Genomic DNA, 18817 nt, shown 5'->3' on the forward strand with positions numbered 1-18817 from the left:
ATTACCTCAACTAACCTGTATCCCAGCACAATGACTCTGTACCGGTACCCCCTGTATATAGCCTCGCTGCTGTTATTTTACTGCTGCTCTTTAATTATTTGTTATTTTTTACATACCTATTTCTTACTTAACACTTATTTTTCTTAAAACTGCCTTGTTGGTTAAGGGCTTGTAAGTAAGCATTTCACTGTAAGGTCTACACCTGATGTTTTCAGCGCATGTGGCGTATAAAATTTGACTTGATTTGATTTATTGACCCACAGACTGCTGAGCTGTTTAGACAGTGGTCATCTCTAACTAATGACTACAGACTGGTCTTTCCTACCAGTGTGTGTCTGTAGAACTGAGGCAAAGATAGAGAGAGGGAGCAGAGAGAGAGAGACAGAAAGATGGAGAAAGTGGCAGGGGGGAAAAGGAGACGGGGGAAGGGAAGGATGGTGAAGGATTTGAGACTGGGTGGGTGAGGGGGAGAGGATAAATGATCTCCTCCTTCCTCAGGAGATACAGAGCTATTTCTGTCTCTGCTCCTGTTGTGTGGTTCTCCTCCATCCCCACCACAACACACACACAACCTGAAACTGGAGACACAAAAAGCTGGCCTGTGAAGCGTCATGTCAACACAGACAAAAAGGGTTTAAACCATAGCGATAGATAGAGGACTAGTGCCCATAAGTCAGTTTTAGCATGGGCAGCGCCATTGAGGACTTTCACCATTTAAAGTAGTAAGCTAGGTGGGAATTCCCATGGGTTAAGGAAGGATCACATAATTCCATCCTGGGCCGGTATCGACAAAGCATCTCAGAAAAGGTCCTAGCAATCCTTTTAAAACCTGTTTTACGACAATAACAAAACAACTCCCAGCTCAGAGTAGGTTTTAAGATGATGTTAAGACACTGCCCAGACAAACTTTGAGCCAGGAGTAAAATCAACTCATTAAAGTTTATCTCAGCTGGTAATCACGATAATTTGAGGTAAAACATTGAATGATGGGTAAGGCATTGCCAGCTGTGAGCTCTATAGCACGCTTCAGACAACCACAGTGAATGTGACTGTACATCAAATGTTGCAATGGTAAAACGTTTGATATAATTTTCGCCTAACACAATCTCTTTGCCTACGCTTAATTCTTGCCTAATACACTCTATATACAAAAGTATGTGAACACCCCTTCAAATTAGTGGATTTAGCAATTTCAGCCACACCCGTTGTTTACAGGTGTATAAAATCGAGCACACAGCCATGCAATCTCGATAGACAAACATTGGCAGTAGAATGGCCTTACTGAAGAGCTCAGTGACATTCAACATGGCACCAAATTTCTGCCCTGCTAGCGAAGTAGTAGGCCACACAAGCTCACAGAACATGACCGCCAAGTGCTGAAGCGCATAGCACATAACAATCTCCTGTCCTCTGTTGCAACACTTCCTACTGAGTTCCAAACTGCCTCACATCATGGTTGTTAAAAGCAGAATTTTGACAATATTACCATTATATCAACACACTTGTCACTCCCGTTTAACAACTCTGGATAGTTTTGGCACAGTAGGTATCAAGTCACTTGCTGATAATCTTGCATTCAATGTTTGAAAGGTCTATCATTCTCATTGAACACAATCCATAGTAACATAAGCCCTACATGCCTTCAGTAATTAAACACTGGAGTAATAGATGTGCAGAAGATGAATGTGCAAGTAGAGATACTAGCGGGGCTTTACCTAACAAAGACTTATAGATGACCTGGAGCCAGTGGGATTGGCAACAAATATGAAGTGAGGGCCAGCCAATGAGAGCATACAGGTCGCAGTGGTGGGTAGTAATGGGGCTTTGGTGACAAAACGGGTGGCACTGTGATAGACTGCATCCAATTGGCTGAGTAGAGTGTTGGAGGCTATTTTGTAAATGACAAGGATCGGTAGGATAGTCAGTTTTACGAGGATATGGCAGCATGAGTGAAGGAGGCTTTGTTGCGAAATAGGAAGCCGATTCTAGATGTAATTTTGGATTAGAGATGCTTAATATGAGTCTGGAAGGAGAGTTTACAGTCTAACCAGACACCTAGGTATTTGTAGTTGTCCACATATTCTAAGTCAGAACCATCCAGAGTAGTGATGCTAGGCGGGCGGGCGGGTGCGGGCAGCGATCGGTTGAAGAGCATGCATTTAGTTTTACTTGCATTTAAGAGCAGTTGGAGGCCACGGAAGGAGAGTTGTATGGCATTGAAGCTGATCTGGAGGTTAGTTAACACAGTGTCCAAAGAAGGGCCAGAAGTATACAGAATGGTGTCGTCTGCGTAGAGGTGGATCAAAGAATCACCAGCAGCAAGATCGACATCATTGATGTATACAGAGAAGAGAGTTGGCCCGAGAATTGAACCCTGTGGCACCCCCATAGAGACTGCCAGAGGTCCGGACAACAGGCCCTCCGATTTGACACTCTGAACACTCAGAGAAGTGGTTGGTGAACCAGGCGAGGCAGTCATTTGAGAAACCAAGGCTGTAGAGTCTGCCAATAAGAATGTTGTGACTGACGGAGTCGAAAGCCTTAGCCATTTCGATGACTACGGCTGCACAGTAATGTCTCTTATCGATGGCGGTTATGATATCATTTAGGACCTTGAGCGTGGCTAAGGTGCACCCATGACCAGCTCTGAAACCAGATTGCATAGTGGAGAAGGTACGGTGTGATTCGAAATGGTAGGTGATCTGTTTGTTAATTTGGCTGTCGAAGACTTTAGAAAGGCAGGGTAGGATAGATATAGGTCTATAACAGTTTGGGTCTAGAGTGTCTCCCCCATTTAAGAAGAGGGGGATGACCGCCGCAGGTTTCCAATCTTTAGGGATCTCAGACGATACGAAAGAGAGGTTGAACAGGCTAGTAATAGGGGTTGCAACAATTGCGGTGGATAATTTTAGAAAGAGAGGGTCCAGATTGTCTAGCCCAACTGATTTGTAGGGGTCCAGATTTTGCAGCTCTTTCAGAACATCATCTACGATAATCGAGAATTTCAATAAGCATTTTTCTACGGCTGACCATGCTTTCCACCTGGCCATCCCTAACCCGGTCAACAGCTCTGCACCCCCCACAGCAACTTGCCCAAGCCTCCCCCATTTCTCCTTCACCCAACATCTGGATTTGGGTAGGGATGGCCAAGTAATTCACATATGGTGTCCAGGGCACAGCTGGGGGCTGAGGGGGGTCTATAACAAGTGAAAACGGTGAGAGACTGATTTCTGGAAAGGTGGATTTTTAAAAGTAGAAGCTTGAACTGTTAGGCACAGACCTGGATAGCATGACAGAACTCTGCAGGCTATCTCTGCAGTAGATTGCAACTCATTTACATTTACGTCATTTAGCAGACGCTCTTATCCAGAGCGACTTACAGTAGTGAATGCATACATTTCATACAATTTCATACATTTTTTCATACATTTCTTTTCCTGTGCTGGCCCCCCCGTGGGAATCGAACCCACAACCCTGGTGTTGCAAACACCATGCTCTACCAACTGAGCTACAGTTCTATCTTGGCAGTTCTATCTTGGTGGAAAATGTTGTAGTTGGGGATGGAAATTTCATAATTTTTGGTGGCCTTCTTAAGCCAGGATTCAGACACGGCTAGGACATCAGGGTTGGCTAAGTGTGCTAAAGCAGTGAATAAATCAAACTTAGGGAGGAGGCTTCTGATGTTAACATGCATGAAACCAAGGCTTTTACGGTTACAGAAGTCACAAATGATAGCGCCTGGGGAATAGGAGTGGAACTGGGGGCTACAGGGCCTGGGTTAACCTCTTCATCACCAAAGGAACAGTGGAGGAATAGGATAAGGGTAAGGGTACAGCTAAAGGCTATAAGAACTGGTCGTCTAGTGTGTTGGGGACAGAGAATAAAAGGAGCAGATTTCTGGGTGTGGTAGAATAGATTCAAGGCATAATGTACAGACAAGGGTATGGTAGGATGTGAGTACAGTGTACGTAAATTAAGGCGTTGAGTGATGTTGAGAGTGGTTTCGTCTCTGGAGGCACCAGTTAAGCCAGGTGAGGTCTTCGCATGTGTGTGGGGTGGTATGAAAGAGCTATCTAAGGCATTTTGAGCTGGACGGAAGGCTTTACAGTGAAATAAAACAGTAAAAACTAGCCAAGACAGCAGTAGACAAGGAATATTGACATTAGAGAGAGGAATAAAGCAATCACAGGTGTTGATCAGGAGAGCTAAGACAACAACGGATAAATGGCGAAGAATGGGCAAATCGGGTCAGTTAGGTACATACAGGACCTGAGTTCGAGGCTGGGGCCAACAGGTAAACAAAATGAGGTGTTATTGAAACAGTCCAGGGGGCATCAGCTGTGTAGCCGAGTGATCATAGGGTCAAAAGAGCAGCAATAGGTGAGTCAGGGTGCTGTTCGGTAGTCACTACTACGCTAGGCGAGCAGGGGACACAGCGTTCAGAAAAGCTAGCGGGCCGGGGCTAGTAGATGGTTCTTCGGCGTCATCGTAACAGAATAGCCTGTTGAGACCACATCGGGCCATCATGTCGGCAGTCCAGTCATGATGGATCGGCGGGGCTCCGTGTCAACAATAAAGGGTCCAGGCCAATTGGCAAAGGAGGTATTGTAGCCCTAGAATTAGCTGGTATATGGGCCTAGCTTGAGGCTAGCTCAAGGCTAGCTGGTGCTTTCTTCGGGACAGAGGTGTTAGCTAACAGTAGTCACTCGTTTCAGCTAGCTAGCTGCAATTATCCGGAGTAATGATCCGGTGTAATGATCCAGAGCGGCAGGAATCCGGTGATATGGTACAGAGAAGTAGTGCGATATGCTCTGGGTTGATATCGTGCTGTGCAGACTGGCAAGTGTTGTCCGAGCTAAGGCTGGCTGATGACGGGGAAAAAAGGCGAGGACCGCTAGTTGTGGCTAACAAAGACTAGTAGCTAGTTAGCTGGCTAGCTCCCGATGGAAGTCCTAGTTATAAGGAATAAAAATAGCAGATCCATACCACATTGGGTGAGGCGGGTTGTAGGAAAGAATATTTAGTTCGTAAATAGAAAGTGAAATTAAGATATATACTAAAAAGACGGGCTATTTACACAGGATAAGACACAGGATAAGACACAGGATAAGACACAGGATAAGACACTGGATAAGACAAAGACAGATACACACGTCCTACTGCAGCGCCATCTTGGATAGCATGATATACTGTAACGTAGTTCTAATCTAGATTATGGATTGATGATATACAAATATCAAACAGTTATTTTAACAACTCCAAAGCAATTTCATGTGGCGCAGCAACCACTGACTTGCTGCATTTTTCTATTTTCAAGACACCTGCTGGTAACTCGTTACTGGTTAGGACATCTCCTGAGGTGTCCTAAATATCTGTTGACTAGGTGAGACGCTTATGACTAAAGAGGCTTAGCTTTTATTTTTACCCATAAGAGTAGGTGTAAAATGTCTCTATTCTCAGCACTTACGACCAATTTTCTACTCTGAGACGCTTCATGGATGCAGGCCCAGGTGTGGCCAATTAGTGGGTGCGGCCAACACATCTGAACACACTTAACAAGGGTTGAGAGAGTTTTGTTGACGCTGAGAAGGAAATGTGTGTTTTTAAATAAAATGATTCAAATTTTCTTTAAACTTTACTAATGTTTTCTCGTGGTTTTTATGGAGTTTTCCTAATGTTCTGAGAGCCTGCAGAAAATGTTATGCTGATCTACTGAAATTCCTACAGAAGAAGGTTGTTTCTTAACGTTCTCTGAATGTTCTGAGAACATGACTTTAAATAGAACCATGAGGAAACCTGTAGAAAACGTAATGCTTAAGTGCTGAAATTCCCACCTAAGAAACATATAGTTTTCAGAACCTGATGTGCTAGCTGGGTATCCTGCATCATTCCCAGAACATTGTGGAGTTGTATGCAAAATAACCCTAGGACAATGACGCTTTCACCAAGCTCTAAGAAACATATGGTTCTCAGAACGTTATGTGCTAGCTGGAAGGCTACATCTATTATCTGCAAATAACTATACTTATCATTTGGCTATGACTGTTTTCATGACCTTTACAAGAGTTAAGGTAAATTGTACAAATTAAACCTGACTGATTTGCTTAAAGAAATCCAATTAATTTGAATGGTCTTTTGGAAACACCAAATTGCGCATTTGTGCCCTAGTGTAGAACCCACAGAGGAAGATTTGACAAGCACCGCTACATCTCTCCTATTAACCTTGCCAGCTTTGAATACATCAAAATATGCACTTTTTACTTTCTAAAATCAGTCTTTCCCAAACTTCCCATGTGCAACTATGCATTGGTAAAACATAAAACATTCTGAAATAATTTCTGGGCACTCTGGTGTTTTTGGCTCAGAAGGCATAATGGACCATGAGCGAGATTAGTTTCTTATAACGGAAATGTTCCTCCTGCTCCTCCCACCCACCCACCCCCTCCTGCTGTCACATTATGATCTCACCCAATCACACCGCTCCCCAAAATTTCCGCGCGGCACGCTTCACTGTTATAAAGACCTCCAACTGGCAGAGAATCCCCTCCTTGATGCACGGAGCTGGCGCCAGACTGGATCAACGTTAACTATCTACACTCCTCTCTGAAAGGGACAAAGCTGTATGGGAGAGTGAAAGAAAGAAAAAGAGAGAGGGGAAGGGAAAGAGAGAGAAAAGAAGTAGGGAGTGAGAGAGAGAGAGAGAAAAATACAGATCTTTACTCCTCTGTTAAAGGGAAAGGATCCACTAGGTTACCAGGGGCTGTGTACCAATGCTGTGACCTGGGTCAGGGTCTAAGTACATTGGTCAGGGATTAAGGGTTAGTGATCAGGTGATGTTTGGGGACTTGATGCTTTCCCCATTGGGTTGTCAGTCTCCGGTTTACAGCATTGGGAACAGCGAGGAGGAGACAGATCAACACCGGAGGCCCTGGAGAGGCACCAGAAAACAGTGGGCAAGCTGAAGAAGACCGAGGGTGCAGGACAAAGAGGAAGAAGAGGGGAACCGGAAAAGCTGCAACCCTGTGAAGAAGAGATGGAAGAGGAGGAGATGAAGTGACAGAAGTGATGGGAGGGATGTCAGCAGCGTGAGCAGCCCACCCAGATCTATGGAGGATGTGCAGAGTCAGTGTGTCATGGCCAACGTATGGGAGCGACAGAGGACCCAGTCACTCAACCAGGCCTTCGCCTCACCACGATAGATCCTCCCTGCGCTGCCCTCAGACAAACTCAGCAAGATGCAGACGCTCAAACTGGCCATGCGGTAACAAGGTAGGCTACCTACTGTTACGATGATGATTTAATTAACCAATTAACTAAGTGTTTACACAGACTGGCAGACTGCACCAAGTGTTTACACAGACTGGCAGACTGCACCAAGTGTTTACACAGACTGGCAGACTGCACCAAGTGTTTACACAGACTGGCAGACTGCACCAAGTGTTTACACAGACTGGCAGACTGCACCAAGTGTTTACACAGACTGGCAGACTGCACCAAGTGTTTACACAGACTGGCAGACTGCACCAAGTGTTTACACAGACTGGCAGACTGCACCAAGTGACCTCTACACTATTTCCCCCCATGGGGATTGGAAACAGATGAAGTATCAGTTTTTGTATCCACAAGTTTATACAAAGTTATACTCCTTTTTTTCTCCTGGGATTCTGAAATAACTATGTATTTATTGATGTACAACAGTGAAGAATGGGTCCATTTCTAAATGCATTTCTAGTTTTGTAGAGTGTAATTATTAAATTTTTATAATTATTTTCTGAAATAGAAATAATTGCATGTTTGAATTTATATTTAAGTAATTTACCTACTGCTCTAATCCAGAGCGAGGGCATACACAGTAACAGGACTAATGTTTTAAAATAGAGCCAAGCTGGAGTCATATTCTATACAGGACGCTGCCATCTAATAATTCAAATGAATGGTTCAAATGAAACTGACTACATTTTTTTATTCAACTTTTTATTTTGACAGGGAGTCATGCTGAGGTCAATGTCTCTTTTGCACATGAGCACATAGACAAACAAATCAATTATAAAAGCTTTAACAAGAGAAAGGTATTTTGTTTCATTTGGAAACAGCATAACATTTTGTACAAGCAGAATAGTTTGATCATCCCACCCACTAAAGAGAACAGGGGTAGGCAACCCTGTTCCCGGAGTGGCGCAGGTACTGCAGGATTCTGTTCTAACTAGCTTCCACACCAGGGGTGCATTCAGTTTGCTTGAACGCTTGCTATGTTGGGCACAATTTGTACTGAATGACATGTTTTCCCAAAACGTTCTTGTACGTTCTTGAACAGACTTTGAGATACGTTTGCTCCATTCAGTGGGTGTGCAGGGGTGTGGCTTAGTGCCGGGGCGTGAACTAGTCATTCCTTACACCCCCGTTTCCGTTCAATTGAATGTTCTGTTCTGTTTTTATGTACAGAACGAAGCCCTGGCCAACTGAGCAAATTGATCAGTTCAGTGATTGCTTAAATTCAACACACCTGGACTTCCAGGTCAGTTAAATCAAAAACACGAAGTGCCTGCGGCCCTCCAGGACCAGGGTTGCCTACCCCTTGACATCGAGGAAAGGGAACAGCTGTACATCCAACCGCGCATGGGAAAACACACCACTCCTCTTCTGACAGTAAGTGGAAATTATATCATGTCACTCTGTTACATTTGAGTTTATTTGAATGAATTTCAAGCATGGCACAAAGTCAGAGAAGATTCAATCCAAACCCTTGGTAGAGGGGCTCAGTGAATGTGGAGTGGAATGTGTGCAGGTGGGTCAGTTTTTCAGAGGACAGTTAGCCAGCTGGTCTGTCCAGATCCATTCCAAGAGAGTTGGAGTGTGAGTGGGGGACATGTATGGCAGTACTCTTCCCATTGTGCCTGGCAAAGTAACTGTCATCATCTCAGTTCAGACTCCAGGACCTGTCATTGTATCCAAGCAAATGGTCTTCATCAATTCCTCTCCTGTTGATTCCTTGATATGCCACTCCTATATAAGCCCTTCTCCCAATCCAATTTGCCTCCCAGTAACTGCCCAGTCAGACCCTGTCCACACAGCACCTGTAGCCAGACCTTCAATCTCTTTGGGTGATCAGGATAGGGCTGCTGCATCCACATCCGTGTCACTCGTCTGTTTCCCTCAGAAAGAGAGAGGTATTTACTGTATGTGCTGTGTTTGGGTCCAGAGTGAGCTCACTGGCATCTGAATGAGAATGAGAAGACAAAATGAATAGAAAAATCAATATTACAATGTCATAAAACTCATACGAATGTACAAAACTCACAAACTTATCAACACGCGCTCAGTTCAATTGTAGCCCCATCACAATATCTATGCAGTAGCCCTTTTCCTCGTGGTGAAATGGCAGAATGGGTTTGAGTCAAAACCCTTTACTACGACCTGGTAGACTCACCTCACAAGATGTTTTCAGGATAGAAAGTGCAGTCGTTTGTAACAAAGACGGGTTTGATAGAATTCCAGCCGAAATGTAGTTGCATTGATCCTCTGTTAATACTCTGCATTTCCTTCTTGTCTTAAAATGCATACTAACTCTCCACAGAAGTCATGATGACTTACATTTCATAAGCCCAGGTTTGATCCTGCCCTTTCCATCATGGTCCACGCTAATGAAACTGAAGAACAGACTGAGTATGGACATACACAACCAGTATGGAAAGTGTATAAAGTAAACCGTATAAAACAAATGTATTATTTCAGCCCACCACATATTTATTATTTACCTGATTTTCTCCAGTTCACAGAGTGGATCATTCAGTACAGCAGAGAGCAGGTTTACTCCTGAGTCTCTGGGTTAATTGTAGTTTAGCTATTTCAGGTGTGAAGGGTTTGAGGAGGTTCCGGACCGTGGACCGTCGCCGGAGGTTCCAGGCCGTGGACCGTCACCGGAGGTTCCGGGCCGTGGACCATCTCAGGAGGTTCCGGGCCGTGGACCGTCTCAGGAGGTTCCGGACCGTGGGCCGTCTCAGGAGGTTCCGGAACGTGGGCCGTTGCCGGAGGTTCCGGTCCGTGGACCGTCTCAGGAGGTTACGGACCGTGGACCGTCTCAGGAGGTTCCGGGCCATGGACCGTCTCAGGAGGTTCCGGACCGTGGACCGTCTCAGGAGGTTCCGGACCGTGGACCGTCTCAGGAGGTTCCGGACCGTGGACCGTCTCAGGAGGTTCCGGACTGTGGAACGTCGCCGGAAGCTCTGGACTGGGAACCGTGGCCGGACGCTCTGGACTGGGGACCGTCTCAGGAGGTTCCGGACTGTGGACCGTCTCAGGAGGTTCCGGACTGTAGACCCTCTCAGGAGGTTCTGGACTGTGGAAAGTCGCCGGAAGCTCTGGACTGGGAACTGTCACCGGAAGCTCTGGACTGGGAACTGTCGCCGGAAGCTCTGGACTGGGAAGGCGCACTGGAGGTCTGGTGCGTGGAGCTGGCACAGGACGTACTGGGCTGTGGAGGCGCACTGGAGACCTGGTGCGTAGGATCGGCACACATGGCACCGGACAAATGACACGCTCCTCAAGGCGAGTGTGGAGAGCTAGCACAGGACGTACAAGGCTGGTTAGGCGTATTGGAGACCTGGTGTGTGGAGCCGGCACAACTTTCCCCAGACTGATAGCACGCTCCTCAGGACGAGTACGGAGAGCTGACTCAGGTGGCATTAAACCGATAACACGCTCCTTAGGGCAAATGTTGTGCATCCTCCACCAATTCAATAACTGTCATTTCTCTCTCCTCCAAATTCTCCCTCAACTCACTGACGGTCTCTGATTCTCTCCGTTCACTCTCCTCCAGTTTCTCCCTCTTCTCCCAGACTGGCTCTGGTTCACTCCTCGGCTCCGCCGACCACCCCTTGTGCCCCCCCCCCCCCCCCAAAAAAAAATATTTTCGGGCTGTTTTTTGGGCTTTCTATGTGGCCCCGAACCCCGGCGTCATTGCTGTCCTCCATCATAACCTTCCGTCTGCCGCTCCTGCCAAGGAAGACGATCCTGTCCTGACAGGATTTCCTCCCAAGTCCAGGATCCCTTCCCATCCAGGATCTCCTCCCAAGTCCAGGATACACTCTCCTCCTGGGCACGCTGCTTGGTCCTGTTGTGGTGGGATCTTCTGTCATGTTCGTCGTAATGATTGGACCAAGGCACAGCGTGAGTAGCATCTTTATTATAACGTGAAACTTCAGCAAAATACAAAAACAATAAATGATCAAACGAAACGTGAAGACAGTGAAGTGCAAATAGGCACCTACACAAAAACAAGATTCCACAAAACACAGTGGGGAAATGGCTGCCTAAATATGATCCCCAATCAGAGACAACGCTAAACAGCTGCCTTTGATTGGGAACCATACCAAGCACACCAACATAGAAATAAGCAACATAGAACACCCCCAATCACGCCCTGACCTACTATACCATAGAGAACCAAAGGCTCTCTATGGTCAGGGCGTGACATTACCATTCTGTATTCTGTATACTTCTGGCCCTTCTTTGGACACTGTGTTAACTAACCTCCAGACGAGCTTCAATGCCATACAACTCTCCTTCCATGACCTCCAACTGCTCTTAAATGCAAGTAAAACTAAATGCATGCTCTTCAACCGCTACCAGCACCTGCCGCCCGTCCAGCATCACTACTCTGGAAGGTTCTGACTTAGAATATGTGGACATCTACAAATACCTAGGTGTCTAGTTAGACTGTAAACTCTCCTTCTAGACTCACATTAAGCATCTCCAATCCAAAATTAAATCTAGAATCGGCTTCCAATTTCGTAACAAAGCATCCTTCACTCATGCTGCCTAACATGCCCTAGTAAAACTGACTATGCTAACAATCCTTGACTTCGGCGATGTCATTTACAAAATAGCCTCCAACACTCTCCTCAGCAAATTGGATGCAGTCTATCACAGTGCCATCCGTTTTGTCACCAAAGCCCCATAGACTACCCACCACTGCAACCTGTATGCTCTCGTTGGCTGGCCCTCGCTTCATATTCGTCGCCAAACCCATTGGCTCCAGGTCATCTATAAAAGAAAAAAAAAGAAAAAAAACAGCAAATGCATCCAACACATTTGTAGAGTCACAAGCTTGATGTAGTTTTTATTTATATATATTTTTTTCACCTTTATTTAACCAGGTAGGCTAGTTGAGAACAAGTTCTGATTTACAACTGCGACCTGGCCAAGATAAAGCAAAGCAGTGCGACACAAACAACAACACAGAGTTACACATGGAATAAACAAACATACAGTCAATAACACAATAGAGAAAAAGTCTATATACAGTGTGTGCAAATGAGGTAGTCATTGCGTGCTATGAATATGGGACCAAATACTTAACTTTTTACTACTTTAATACACATACTGCTATGGATGAAAATACCCCCAAATTAAAGATGACTGTCTGCACTTTAACCTCAGTCATTGTATCATTTAAAATCAACAAGGCAAATCAACAAAGTGCATCATCCAGCAACAAATCACTTTTCCATTAAATAAATGTTGAATATTCCTTGGGAAGGCAGATAATGTGTTTTTATCAAAAGCAATAACTTTTGTATGTGAAAACAGTATCCTACTCATCACTCCACTTGCTTAATTAATTTGCTTTTGTTTTGAGCCAACTAACCATGATGGCGTTCCTACCCCAGGGCAGCTCAGTGTAAACAAGCCTAACGGTAGGGCAGGAATCTGCTGAATACTCGTACTACAGATCGGATGCATGTGCACCAGAGGTAGTTTGGAGGTAAACAAAGTGCTCAAAAGTACTTTATTTCGTATTTTGGAGAACTGACAGCCTGTGCATACAGAGAAATGTTCGCCACTCTAGCATAATCTTTACTTTCGTGAGCTACAAAAGTAGCAAGGCTATATATTGATGCCAGTCACTAAACAAAATTCCCCTGAACAATTTGTTATTGAGAGTGCAGCTAAATGACACCCTGGACCAGAGCTAGCATACGATCTACTTTGCAGATCAAATGCATATCTTTCCGAAATAGCTACTATTTAGAATATCCTTGATGTTGCGTGCCTGAGCACGAGAACAGAATCACAACAGTTTGATGATCATAACAGCTAAACACAATGAGTGGTTGCCGATACATATAGGCCTATTGTTCTTCTAACCAGCACAGGCGCACACCAGTGGTGGTCGGTGCCGTTTAAGATGAGGGGGACGATAATTTATTTTATGAGCATGGCGTTATTTCTATTTCAGCATATTGGATGACTGTCATTCATATTCCATTCACCCAGCTCAATGTAACATCGATAGATGTTTTTTTTTCAACAGAATCGGCGGAATGAATACAACCCTGAATACAACTTTCCGGAATGAATGCACCTTTCCAAGCCAAATCTTCATATCATAACCGCTAAACGCTACATGGTTGTCACCATATTATCTAAAGTCATAGTCAACATACAGTACCAGTCAAAAGTTTGGACACCTACATATTCAAGGATATTTCTTTCTTTTACTATTTTCTACATTGTAGAATAAAAGCAAAGACATCAAAACTATGAAATAACACATGGAATTATGTAGTAACCAAAAAAGTGTTATACAAATTAAAATATATTTATATTTGAAATTCTTCAAAGTAGCCACCCTTTGCCTTGATGACAGCTTTGCACACACTTGGCATTCTCTCAACCAGCTTCATGAGGTTGTCACCTGGAATGCATTTCAATTAACAGGTGTGCTTTGTTAAAAGTTTATTTGTGGAATTTCTATCCTTAATGCGTTTGAGACAATCAGTTGTGTTGTGACAAGGTAGTGGTGGTACACAGAAGATAGCCCTATTTGGTAAAAGACCAAGTCCAAATCAAATCAAACTGTATTAGTCACATGCGCCGAATACAACAGGTATTCACCTTACAGTGAAATACTTACTTACGAGCCCCTAACCAACAATGCAGTACAAATAAGAAATAAAAGTATCAAGTAATTAAAGAACAGCAGTAAAATAACAATAGCGAGACTATATATGGGGGTACCGGTATCGAGTTAATGTGCCGGGGCACCGGTTGGTCGAAGTAATTGAGGTAATATGTACATGTAGGTAGAGTTATTAAAGTGACTATGCATAGATGATAACAGAGAATAGCATCGGTGTAAAAGAGAGGGGGAATGGTAGCCATTTGATTAGATGTTCAGGAGGCTTATGGCTTGGGTGTAGAATTAAGAAACCTCTTGGACCTAGACTTGGCGCTCCGGTACCGCTTGCCGTGCAGTAGCAGAGAGAACAGTCTATGACTAGGGTGGCTGGAGTCTTTGACAATTTTTAGGGCGTTCCTCTGACACCGCCTGGTATAGAGGTCCTGGAAGGTAGGAAGCTTTGCCCAAGTGATGTACTGGGCCGTATGCACTACCCTCTGTAGTGCCTTGCGGTCGGAGGCCGAGCAGTTGCCATACCAGGCAGTGATTCAACCTGTCAGGATGCTCTCGATGGTACAGCTGTAGAACCTTTAGAGGATCTGAGGACCAATGCCAAATCTTTTCAGTCTCCTGAGTAGGTTTTTTCGTGCCCTCTGCCCTCTACAGTCAACAAGCACTTTAGCAGTTACACCGGCGGGCAGAGGTGGATTTTTTTTTAAATGGAATTCACTGAGGAGGATTGGCCTTCCCTTCTTCCTCTGAGGGAGCCGCCACTGGCTTGCACATATCTGTGTATCTGGCATGCACCACTCCCAATGTTCTCTGCTGACAACACACCTGGGTCATATTCACTAGGACCCAAACAGAAGCAAACTGGTCGAAATGGGGAGGGACCTACCTGAATTAGTTTGCTACAGTGTGCAGTGCACTAATTAATATGACACTGCCTATCTGTCTACCTGTGCAATCTGAAGGGTGTGCCTCTGACCAATGATGACGTCTGTGTGCTGGGGCAGCATGGAGACATCTACGATGATAACGGATACATTCACCTCGACATACAAGCCAACTTTGTCATCTCCCCCCCCAGAGAGGACAGAAACTACTGGTGAGAGCTTTGTAACTGTGTGTGTGACATGAAATCGACACAGAACAGATGTGACTTACAGAAGTCTGCAGTGTGGATATGTTGTAGTTAGTTACAATGATAACATAGTGCATATGGAAAGGGTCAGAAACACTGCTCTGAAAGGCCTAGTTGAAGCTAACTCTCTCCTCTCCCATCCCTCGTCCCCTCTCCCTACCCCTACCCCTCTCTCCCCTTCCTTTCCTCTCCAGGGTAGAGTAAATAAGCTTGGTGTGAGTCATGAGTCTGATCCACAGCTCTTTTAACGCCAGTATTCCGAAGCCAGCCCACGTCACCATGGAGACCTGGAGGGAGGCAGGGCCCAGAATAGGAGCGGAGCTGGAGTTTGAGGTCTGTCAGCTGGACTCAGACACAGTCGGAGTTCTGCTGATCAGAGGACGAATGGACAGGAAACAGTAGGTTAGAGAGTGTGTGTCTGAGATGGACTATATTGATGTTGGACTGGCCTGCACAGAATTAGTAGTCAAGAAATGACCTTGTATCCCAAATAAATACTAAAGTGTGTGTGTGTGCCTGCGCTGGTTGTGTGGTGTGTGTGTGTGTGTGTGTGTGTGTGTGTGTGTGTGTGTGTGTGTGTGTGTGTGTGTGTGTGTGTGTGTGTGTGTGTGTGTGTTGTGTTTTCTCACTCTCAGGGTTCAGGAGCTGATGACAGCATGAGAGAGTTTTGATCCCAACGATCCTGCAGAGCAGCTGGAGGAACCAGACACAGAACCTGCTCTAGAACCTGATCTGGAACCAAGCCAGGACTTGCCCGACGCCACTGGGAAACTCAAGAGGAGGAGAAAGAAAAACAGAGGAGGAGACTGCAGTAACAACACCCGACAAGCATGGAGGCGCTGTGTTTGGAACAGCAAAGGACAGCGGCACTAACAGCCACATATAGGAGAAGAAGAAGGAAAAGAATGTGACGCGACAGAAAGACGAGGAGAGGGCAGTGGAGTGGAGGTCTCCCGTGGAGTTGAAGGGGAGAAACTCCAGCGGTTACCATAGTGACAAGCTAAACAGGAAGAGAAAACGGGGAGATGATATCGTGTCCTGTCTCCATGGCGATTCTGAAACGCCCAAAACCAAGAAGAAGAAAAATAAATATGACTGTGACACTGACTAAAAGACTGAAGCAAGATTATTTTGTGAAACTGAATGAACATTAAAAGATGGTGATGATGACCATGATGACGACTATAAGGAAATGCCTTAAGTAGACCTGGTGACTTTGTTTGTTTAGCTAATCACAGCCCCAGGACTCCCATGTTGTTGGGGTGATCCTTCTCACAGCTGTTTACATTGTTTCCTATAGAAACCTGCAGAAGTAATTTATTTTAGAACTACAGCTTTACCCTTCTAGCTATCACTAGAGCACATCAACATGCTGTAGGGTTGTTCAACAAGTCTTAACCAGTGTCTTAAACATGTCAATCTTCAATCTGAAATGGAAGCCAATTCCCTATGGAGTGCACTAGTTTTGACCAGGGCCACATTGGGCTATTCTATAGAGCCTGGCCCTTGCCAAAAGTAGTGCATTATGTAGAATGCCATTTTGGATAGGTTGTTTGTTGTTTTATGCCGTTTTCCTCACGGTCTCAGAAAGAGGGAAACATGTTGCTAGTGTCCAGCCCTTCTACGTTTGTATAGGTGCCACATTGAAGGCTTCAGTAAAGCAGAGAAAAGTGTTTATATTCGTTAAATAATTATGGATTTGGAAGTGACTGTGTTGTGTGCCTTTCATGAGTTTGTGTGGTAGAAGATAGCAGTTATAATTGTAGATGTGGCTGGTCATTGAGGGATGTACTGTATGTCCTCAAAAACACCTCCCCAAGTCACCTGAGTGGGTGTGTTGTTACATGTTGTACAGTTTGTCACATTGTTTACCAGGAAGTTATTATTATACAATCTGGACGTTTATACAGGGAGGGGGAGTGCAGAGTCATTTCAAATATGTTGATCCACAACCCTCCCCTCACTTCCTGTGAGGAACAGAATGGAAAACAGAGCTGAACACACAGGTGAGAAATAGATTGCTAGGCCTACTGTTAGGTGTGAGTGTCTATCTAATATGATTGTGTGAAATACAGTTTTACTGCCTCTGTTTTTCGAAGTAATAATTCCCTACATCTCGATGCAGAGTTGCAGTGAAAAGATAAAGACAAGACATATGCGTGTTGGGATGTTTATCGCTGCAGACATGAGACCATATTATGTTGTGGAAAACAAAACTTTTAAAATACGATGAAGGTGCTTGAGCCACGCTACGAAATCGACAAATTATCCAAGGCATCCTCTGTTGCCCTCACCACAGAGGAGTGGACCTCCAGGGCAACAGAAAGCTACGTGACTGTGACTGTTCACTACACCACAGAGTGGACCTCCAGGGTAACAGAAAGCTACATGACTGTGACTGGTCACTACACCACAGAGGAGTGGACCTCCAGGGTAACAGAAAGCTACATGACTGTGACTGGTCACTACACCACAGAGGAGTGGACCTCCAGGGTAACAGAAAGCTACATGACTGTGACTGTTCATTACACCACAGAGGAGTGGACCTCCAGGGTAACAGAAAGCTACGTGACTGTGACTGTTCACTACACCACAGAGGAGTGGACCTCCAGGGTAACAGAAAGCTACATGACTGTGACTGTTCACTACACCACAGAGGAGTGGACCTCCAGGGTAACAGAAAGCTACGTGACTGTGACTGTTCACTACACCACAGAGGAGTGGACCTCCAGGGCAACGGAAAGCCACATGACTGTGACTGTTCACTACACCACAGAGGAGTGGACCTCCAGGGTAACAGAAAGCTACATGACTGTGACTGCTCACTACACCACAGAGGAGTGGACCTCCAGGGTAACAGAAAGCTATGTGACTGTGACTGTTCACTACACCACAGAGGAGTGGACCTCCAGGGTAACAGAAAGCTACGTGACTGTGACTGTTCACTACACCACAGAGGAGTGGACCTCCAGGGTAACAGAAAGCTATGTGACTGTGACTGGTCACTACACCACAGAGGAGTGGACCTCCAGGGCAACGGAAAGCCACATGACTGTGACTGTTCACTACACCACAGAGGAGTGGACCTCCAGGGTAACAGAAAGCTATGTGACTGTGACTGGTCACTACACCACAGAGGAGTGGACCTCCAGGGTAACAGAAAGCTACGTGACTGTGACTGTTCACTACACCACAGAGGAGTGGACCTCCAGGGTAACAGAAAGCTACGTGACTGTGACTGTTCACTACACCACAGAGGAGTGGACCTCCAGGGTAACAGAAAGCTACGTGACTGTGACTGTTCACTACACCACAGAGGAGTGGACCTCCAGGGCAACAGAAAGCTACATGACTGTGACTGGTCACTACACCACAGAGGAGTGGACCTCCAGGGTAACAGAAAGCTACGTGACTGTGACTGTTCACTACACCACAGAGGAGTGGACCTCCAGGGCAACAGAAAGCTACATGACTGTGACTGCTCACTACACCACAGAGGAGTGGACCTCCAGGGCAACGGAAAGCTATGTGACTGTGACTGCTCACTACACCACAGAGGAGTGGACCTCCAGGGCAACGGAAAGCCACATGACTGTGACTGTTCACTACACCACAGAGGAGTGGACCTCCAGGGCAACGGAAAGCCACATGACTGTGACTGTTCACTACACCACAGAGGAGTGGACCTCCAGGGTAACAGAAAGCTACATGACTGTGACTGCTCACTACACCACAGAGGAGTGGACCTCCAGGGTAACAGAAAGCTATGTGAC

At 45.4% G+C, this 18817-nt stretch overlaps 1 protein-coding gene across 1 annotated transcript; it reads left to right on the forward strand.

The window, feature by feature from the left end:
• Nucleotides 1-14850: 14850 nt before the first annotated feature.
• LOC115173232 (DNA-directed RNA polymerase I subunit RPA43) lies at nucleotides 14851-16229 on the forward strand (the record flags this gene model as incomplete). The annotated part of the gene is given in 6 exon segments (XM_075074271.1): nucleotides 14851-14977; nucleotides 14980-15008; nucleotides 15239-15267; nucleotides 15269-15442; nucleotides 15680-15838; nucleotides 15840-16229. Coding segments are annotated over 6 exon segments (834 nt in total), but the record flags the coding sequence as incomplete, so codon positions are not given.
• Between the last annotated feature and the right edge of the window lie 2588 nt (nucleotides 16230-18817).

Source organism: Salmo trutta, chromosome 34 (assembly GCF_901001165.1).
Source record: "Salmo trutta chromosome 34, fSalTru1.1, whole genome shotgun sequence".
NCBI classification, from domain to species: Eukaryota; Metazoa; Chordata; class Actinopteri; order Salmoniformes; family Salmonidae; genus Salmo; species Salmo trutta.